The 9082-nt window shown below is 36.7% G+C and overlaps 1 protein-coding gene across 3 annotated transcripts; it reads left to right on the top strand.

Moving 5' to 3' along the window:
- Nucleotides 1-6187: 6187 nt before the first annotated feature.
- LOC145132255 (Ubiquitin carboxyl-terminal hydrolase family protein) lies at nucleotides 6188-7830 on the top strand. 3 transcript variants are annotated; one of them, XM_079066975.1, is made up of 2 exons: nucleotides 6188-6362; nucleotides 6528-7830. In XM_079066975.1, the coding sequence occupies exon 2, from the start codon at nucleotides 6545-6547 to the stop codon at nucleotides 7751-7753; it is 1209 nt and encodes a 402-aa protein (XP_078923101.1). In that variant the 5' UTR covers nucleotides 6188-6362; nucleotides 6528-6544; the 3' UTR covers nucleotides 7754-7830. The 3 variants fall into 3 exon arrangements, with proteins under 3 accessions (XP_078923101.1, XP_078923109.1, XP_078923117.1); XM_079066983.1 differs by having other exon boundaries at nucleotides 6534-7830; XM_079066991.1 differs by having other exon boundaries at nucleotides 6537-7830.
- Nucleotides 7831-9082: the final 1252 nt, after the last annotated feature.

Here is a 9082-nt window from a genome sequence, read left to right on the forward strand (position 1 = left end):
TATGTAGTTCTCACTGTGATATTGTGTCTTGTATGTATGCATGTTAGTATACTTCTTATAAAATACTTAGATTTTAAAAGTATACTTTTAGTCAGAGCGCTTCAGCCACATTGTATTTATAGTTGTATATCTTTTATGGTTTGATATACTTAGTTCACTATAAACAATGCTCTGATACCAATCTGTCACACCCCAAACCGGAACGGCGGAAACGTCCGGGGGCGGAGGACGTCATGTACAATATCACAACAATTGCATAATAGTAATCAAAGTACAACAACCATTACATTGATAAAGTATAGTTTTACATTCGTGTTTAAATCAATGTATACTTGACACCAAAATGTATAGCAAAAGTTAAAAGACATGAGTCTATGAAGCTCTGTCTTTACAAAACTTGTGGATACCTGTTTATTGTTTTCCTGAGAATACAAATAGTTTTGAAAAGAGTGTCAACAATTAAGTTGGTGAGTTCATAAGCATGTTTGTAACTGGAATCTGTTATTTGTTCCTTGAAATTATAAGTATGTTTTCCTAGAAAATCCTATATTTTCTGTTGTAATATGTTGTAATCAAATCGTGTAAATGTTATTGTACTCTAAGATAGTAAAATGTAGTTTTAATTCACATAAAACCATGAAGAGTATGTTTTCTCTGCACTGCAATAGTATTATGTATTTGTACTTGTATGAAAACTGTGTAATTTCAAATGCCTTGATTCACCAACTGTATTTATAAAATGTTGTATTATAGTTTTATTAGTTAATAAAACTATGTGAAGTTGTTTATTTATTCATACACTAATCGTATTGTTCAATACCAAATTGTGAGTTATCATAACCATGTTTGATGACCTAAGATGGCCTGAACACGACGTTCTTCAGGCGTCACAATCGGTACGACATTTGTCACCCCAGGCCTGCCGGCCTAACTATAGCGAACAGTTAAGGTGCATGATTGTCAGTCCCGTATAGATCTATACACAAGTGTCACGCTCTCCCTCCAGGAGACTCTGGTTATAATTTAAGGACTTGGTTGGTACTTAGATAAGTACGTAAAGTGTGTCTCACAAGTGCTATATAGACGGTTACGTGTAGAATAACGAAAAGTTACTTTGTAATGGATAAACTGTAAGTATATCTCATAAACTATATTTATTATAGTTTGTACGTTTGTTTTCCGTATTGTAATCTGAACTTTGAAAAGCCACATGTAAGTTCCATAAACTATACTTATTATAGTTTATATGTTTGTGTTTTACTGAAACGAAAACCTTTGTATTGTTAATAATTCGACAAGTTTAAATCGTAAAATCTATGATACGAATGTTCCGTGAAATTCAACATTTATGTCAAAATGGTACTAAAATAGTTTGCAAAAATAATATTTTTGTTTAACAAGTTTTAAATGGCTTTATACTTATATAAATATAATATTTATATAATTATGATTAAATAGACAGTCGAATAAATAATTCTACCCCAAGCCCACAAACAAACAAGGAACAGGAAATGGAACCAAATTATCAATTCTAAGCCTGTTGAAACTTAATTATATAATATATATATATATATATATATATATATATATATATATATATATATATATATATATAAATTTTGTAATAACAGCAACGGTTGATAACATATTGAAAACATTTAGATATTAACACAAAATTTCTTGTGTTACACTTGTATCCCCCCCCCCCTAAAACAGTGAAAAATCATAAAAACGTAGGGGTATGAACTCACCTTGTGTGTGGGTTCCCGGTTGGTTACGATGTGGTCATGAAGATTTTCGGGTTAGAACACGTGATTATAGTCGTATCCTAATAATATTATACACAATATCGTATTTAAAATTAGTGAAATGAATGATTAATAAAGTGTTATATTAACACTAAATAATATACGATGCTTACCAAAACTTGTAATAATTTGGAAGAATCAAACACTTGGAAAGAAAAGAAGTTCGAATATTGAGAGAGAAATGAGGTGAGAATGCCTTACTGAAAGTGTCTAAAATGTTTCATTTTGTTGCTTAAGTATGAAGGAAAAGGTAGGCGCTTTGCGAGATTTCGACCTAGAACTCTACCCAGGAAAGGAGTTTGCGGTCAATCTGTTTTCTGTGTGGACCAAAAACTGATTTCGGTCCGAAGGTAAGTGTTCTTCGCACGTTTTCGGTGGGGGAAAAAGGTGGTCATCGGTTTGGCTGTTTTCGGTCCGAGGAGAGTGGAGCCAACGAGGGATTTCGGTCGGACAGTGGGGCTAGATGCTAGGGTTCTCGGTCTTGTGTGTTTATTTTCAATTTTTGCAACATTTATCTAATAAAGGGTTTATATATTAAAATATAAATTTTTGCCTTAATAAATTAACAAATCAACAAATTTGACTTTTATTTAGCAAGTTTGACTTTTGTTGACCTTGGTTGACTTTTGTTGACTTTTACAGACTTGAAAATAACGGGTTGTTACAGTCATCCAAGTGAATATGCTTTAAGATATGTCATGTACTTACACCATATTTGTAACATCCATAAAAATAATGAAAATTTTAAACTTTTAAAACCAACCCAAATCATAAATTGTTTACAACATAGTTTTCAAAACATGTTCCATATCAGAGTTTTCCCAAAATCATAAGTCAAAATACGAGGATGTGTACGATCACGACTTCGCCTTCCCGCGATCGTCTGAAGTACTTGAAACGTAAACCAAAACTGTAAGCCCAAAGCTTAGTGAGTTCCCCCCAAAGTACCAACACATAATCAAGTAATACATATACAATAACAACATGAAATGGGTCCAGAACTGAAAGACTGGATTACCCTGAGCCCACAACATAAGTCTGGCTTGCCCTTGGAGCCTACAGCTTATTTCTGGCTTGCTCCCCGACCAAATCATTCCTCATACTGAACACCACCAAGCGCTCAGTACGAGTCTAGCATGCCCTATCCGGCCCTCGGCTCATAATGCTCTTGAGCCCTTAGTATGAGTCTAACATGCCCTACCCGACCCTCAGCTCATATCTGGATTGCTCCAGGGTTTGTTGTCTACCGCACGGAGCAATACAATCTCAACCCAACCCACACAATATGTCGACATATAACAGATACTAACATATATATATATATATATATATATATATATATATATATATATATATATATATATATAATCATATCAAAACTAGCATGCATGTCTATCCCATACTCAACATATCAACGAATATCAGGTTATCAAACCAATGGGTCGCCCTTGGTGCCTTCAAACCATAAGTTCAATGAGGAAAACTCACCTCGCAAATCCGTACAGGTAGCAGAAAAGAATATCGCTCCACGAGTCACTCTACAGATCACCTATACACAGGGAGAGACCCAGACCTTAGGCTTCATAACAAAATACCAAAAATGCCCCTAAGGTCAAACTAGGTCAAAAGTCAACAGAAAGTCAACCCAGCTGAGTATGCCCAACGTGGTCAACTCCCATGCCCCGCGTACTCAGCCCTTGACCAAAATAGGTAGTAGACCACGTACACCCAACGTACCCCATGGTACGCCCATCGTATACAGCTGCCATGTAAAACTTCCATTAACTGCTTAATTCAACAAGTCCAAACGTGCAAGTCTAGATCTAAGCCTAAAAAGGTGTTCCAAACCATAAAGTTTCCAACTTTATGGTTATGCATGCCTTAATAAGTCCCAATACCATAACCCTAGTTTGTCTTAACCACTTAAGACTTTTATAACTAGTATGCAAGCACCAAATGAGTCAAGATAGCATTTTTACGACTTAATGCACCTCAAATCTTCTGAAAGGGAAACTCCTTTGGTCTTAGTGTAGCTCATACTCATTAAGTCCAAGAAAAGGGGCTAAAACTCATAAAACTTCTCATGGCAAGGTCTTAAGGAAATACAAGTCAAAATCAAAGCTTTATACCTTCTGGAGCTTCCCAAGGAGGCAAGATCCCAGATCCACAAGCTTGCTTCCACACCAAGACTCCTCAATATGAAACATCCAAAACTTATAACCCAAAAATGTCATTTTTGATTTAAGTAAAAACAGTATTCCAAACATTGTTCATACATCCCAAACAAATAAATATGACAAACATCATGAAAATCAGAATATGTCCCATAAACAAAATCCATATGTTGTGTGCGATGTAGTCAACCTAAGCTTTTCCCCTTAGAACCAGAAGTACCTAAAACATAAACTAAAAACCGTAAGTATAAAGCTTAGTGAGTTCCCCAAGATAACGCATACCAAACATATCACATAACAGGCCCCACCCAAAAAGATACGGGCCTTGCCCACACTCTCATAACGGGCCCCGTCCACACTCGTAATACGGGCCAGCCCAATAAACATACATATACAAACACATACAAGTATCACACAGACAATAAGTATATCAACAAAATCAATCAAGGGTTGGCCTTGGTGCCATAGACCCGCTAAACCCGGTGAGGAAACTCACCTCGAAAAGCTGAATGAAACGAATGATCCCTAGCTGCTGGTCCTACAGCTCCCTGAGCTATCAATTGGCACATAAAAACTAATTAACATTTGGGATCTACATCATAACCAAAAATCACTACTTATGGTAAAAATACCATTTTACCCCTACCCTAGCTTGGCCCAAGAATGGAGCCCATAACCGCAATCCAATGGCCTAAAATTTAAACAATCTATCAAGGCCCAAAATATGGCCCAATTTCCAATATGGCCCAACTCCTTTACATGGGACTTAGCCCAAGGCCCAATAACATACTTGGCCCAAAAACTACCAAAGTCAGATGGCCCAACTAACCCTAACTTTCCAAGCCCAAACCGAAAGTCCAAAATTGAAATGCCAACAGACTGAGTACGTTGGGCGTACTCATCTGGTACGCTAAGCGTACTGCATTGAGCGCTTGTACGTTGCGCGTAAAGGCTTGTACACCCAGAGTACTCAACCAATTCAGCCATCTTCGAGATTAAGTTACTAATCCGTTAAGACTTTGTTCCAGAATGTAGATTTGAGCCCTTTAAGCTGAAATGTCACGTAAAGTTGCTAAATTTACGTGCATGCATGACGATAAGAAGCTCTAAAGCTAAAAAAGGACCTAATGAAGAACTTAATGGATGCATGAAGCCCATAAACTCCATAAAGTTGGCACCTTTATGCCGAAGGAGTCCATAAAAACCTTGGATCTGAAAGAATAAGCCTTTTGGACGTCCTAATCCCAAAATCCATCCAAACCATGGCTAAAAACATAACTATTTAACCAAAAATGAGATCTAAACATTTAGCAACCAAGATAAGAACTTGATACCTCAAACTTCTTGCAAAATGAGTAGAGGTTCTGGATCCAAGACCTCCTCTTCAGGATAAGCAACTTCTAGTTTAGGGTTTCTGGACATAAGAGGCTGATAAGGAGGCTATCATTTGGGACATAATGACATTATATAGGGCGTGCACCCTAAAAATTAGGGTTTTTGGTCATGACCACATACGCTGCGCGTACCACCCTATACGCTAAGCGTACGTGCATGCCTCCGCGATTCACTTTGGTCCACCTACGCTCCGCGTTCACCAGGCTTACGCCCAGCGTACGGCCTCGGCGAGCCCACACAATAAGGCCAAATTCACTAAGTCCACACAACTTACACAATTAGACCATTAAATAAATGATTAAATAATTAATACATTGGAACCATCGGGCGTTACACCAGGTATGCCAAACACCATCTACAAAAATTTAGTGTTGTTTTGTTCCACCCAGTCCTACTCACCAAACGGGGCACCATCTAAAAAACTTAGTGTTGTTTCTTTCCACCCAATCTTGCTCGCCAAACAGGGCCTAAAGGACCATGATAAGTTACTCTATTCAAATTCATCCATTTTAATTGTGGTGACTTAGTAAGACATGTGGAAGATATAATGGACAAAATACCGACATATATTCAAATTCTGACACTACTCAGCCCTTGTAGTCATGAACTGCAATGACTCCGGTGCATAAGGCATAGTCTCATGTTTACAATAAGTATTAGTCTGTATGCAAAAGTGACCCAGAAATGATGTTAGGAAAGTTTCTTTTCAAAAAAAAAATCATCTAGGTATCAATTTTTACATAGCCCACACGAATTCTTTTTGGAACGGTGGGATCCATTATTGCGGCCCAACAAAAACTTCTTCTCCCCTCCACTCCCGATTCTAATTTCTGTGGAGAACTTCTACACCAGCTGAAACTGGTGTAGAAGTTTGGTCTCGTGATCACTGTTGACTCTAATTTCTTGGAGCTGGAATTTGAGATGTAGTTTGGTCTCGTGATCACTGTTTCATCAGGTGATAACGACTATGTTCGTCTTTGACAAGGTAAGACTATACTTATGCTCTTGATATTCGTGTCCAGTGAGTTCCTATTTATGTTTACGGAGGTAGTTGATTTTTGTTATGTGGCAAATGTGAATACCCCGTCGATAAGTCCTTAGTATAAGCGAGTTTCTGATTCGAGTCCTTTTGCTTTGAATTATTATTAAGAATCAGTAGCATTGTCAATGGCGTTTCGGCGTCTGTTCTCCACCGCCACCAAAAACAAGCAACTGCCGCTGAAAAACTCCGCCGTCGCTAACCCTAACCCTAGTCTATGTTCTATCTCCACCTTCATCACACGTTCTTACTCGACTTCATTCCTAATCACCAAAACCCCCAAATCTCAGAAGAAAAAACGCAAAAAGGAAGAATCCGCAAGAACCAAACACGTACAGCACGAATCCGAACGTATTCCTCACTTTGAGAAGATTCTCAATCGAGACAGTCACTTCCGCTTTGTCACCAAAACCAAGGATTACCTCTTGAAACAACCACAACAAGTCCTCCGCCTAGATGATGCCGGAAAACTCTACCGTGAGCTAGGGTTTCCTCGCGGCCGTAAAGTTCTAAAATTCATCCAGCGCCACCCTCTCATTTTCCAAACCTACCGCCACTCCAATGACAAAATCTGGTTCGGATTCACAGATTTCATGGAGACATTTCTAGAAGAAGAGAAGATGATTATGGATGAAATGGAACATGATCGGATCAATACTGTTAGAAAGCTGCTAATGATGTCTGCAAATAAACGAATTCCTCTAAGCAAGATCTATCACTGTAGATCATTATTCGGGATTCCAGAAGATTTCAGAGATCGTTTGAGAAAATATCCAGAGTATTTCAACACCATTGTTGAAGAAGATGGAAAGAGAATTCTCGAGCTTGTGAACTGGGATCCAAAACTCGCCATCAGCTCATTGGAACAACAGTTCATGGTTGATGAAAATCGAGCCAAGAAAGCTTTTCAATTCAAGATAAAACACGCAAAATCATTGAATTTAGACGAACAAGATGAACGGAAATTGAATCTGTTAAACACTCTTCCTCTGGTTTCGCCTTATTCAGATGGGGCAAGCTTGGATCTTTGGACTTTGGAGGCTGAGAAGTATCGGGTAGGTGTTCTTCATGAGTTCTTGAGCTTGACATTGGAGAAAAGAGCATCGATTCACCACATTGTTGAGTTTAAAGAGGAATTAAGTCTTACTAAGCATACTTATGCAATGCTGTTGAAGCAGCCAAGGAGCTTTTATTTGGCAGGAACTGAGATGAATTGGGTTGTGTTCTTGAAGGATGCTTATGGTGAAGATGGTGTCTTAATTCATAAAGATCCACAGGTTTTGTTTAATGAGAAGTTCTGTGAGTTTGCAGACAAACAAGAACTGGAAATTGAGTAGCTTGTGAATGAGCCCTTGAATACAACTTGACATTGCTATTAAATTCAAAAAAAATTATGATCCATTTATATGGTTTATGAACAGGCAAAATAGAGATTAATGTTTGTGCTTTCACTATATTATAGACTTAGCAACGTAACATGTAACTATTTACTGTAGTGATTAAACTATTATATTTTTTTGACTGTTGAAAAAAATACTTCTTTCTGGTTACTTGGTTTTGATATCAAAGCACAATACATAAGAACATTAAAATAATATAGAAAAAAGCATATGTACGTTAATCTTTGTTTTTGGTAGCATGAAAACATTTTTTGTACAGAAAATCTGAACACGTTCGAAAATCATGAACATTAATCTACGAAAATCATGAACTTGTATGGAAATTTTGAAGAAGTTAGAAAATCATGAACAAAACATGTTCGAAAAATAAGAACTTGTTCGAAAAATAAGAACTTGTTCGAAATGATGGGCGTGTTAGAAAAGATGTACCTTTTATTAATAATAATCTGTGTTTTGTATTTTATTATTATTATTCTGTTTTTGATATAAAAAAATCCAGGTTGTTTGTGCTTGAGAGATTATCAAAACAAGAGAAATGACGCCAATGAATAAAACATGTATGTCTATGACATGATGTCTTTAGGTGAACGAATTCCCGCCGATAAACGAGTTAAAAGTCCTACACGTTCTTGATCTGCTTGCTGAGTCAAGGCGCTAGAATTGCATTTTGACAAGAGATTGTCTCATCCAAACCTACGACCATCCGCAAAGATGTGACTATGCATTCATAGGACCTAAAAGACACTTAAAAAACAATAATGTTTTTTATATCTTGTTTGATAATCTTTCACATGAATGATTATCAAAAAAGCATAGAAAATCATTACTAGGCTTCTTGGTCGACGATATAAATTATATAGGGAATGTATTATATAATGGTTTTATTTCCTTTAATTGGTATTATTTGTTAGCAACTTCCTCAAAAATTTCCTTAGCAATCTTCGGTTTTTAATTATGAAATCATTGTTTAATCTAACAAGTAATAACGAATGTGTACAACTTACAACGATTTCCTTTGCAATAATTTCTTCAAAAATTTAGGAATAGATAGCTAGTTTTGGGCTGATGACATCTCACATAAAAGATTAATTTACAAATGAGTCGACATCGAATGAAGAAGTAGATATAAATTCGTAAATCTTTGGTACCATTGTTTTCTTCTTTGCCATTTGCTTAGATCAAGTTAGTAGTTACCTGATGTTTCTTGACATTTATATCATATTCCAACTGTTGGCCAAATTATAGGTAAGAACGAATATGAGTTTG

Source organism: Lactuca virosa, chromosome 1 (assembly GCF_052849685.1).
Source record: "Lactuca virosa cultivar CGN04683 chromosome 1, Lactuca_virosa_CGN04683_v6, whole genome shotgun sequence".
Classification (NCBI taxonomy): Eukaryota; Viridiplantae; Streptophyta; class Magnoliopsida; order Asterales; family Asteraceae; genus Lactuca; species Lactuca virosa.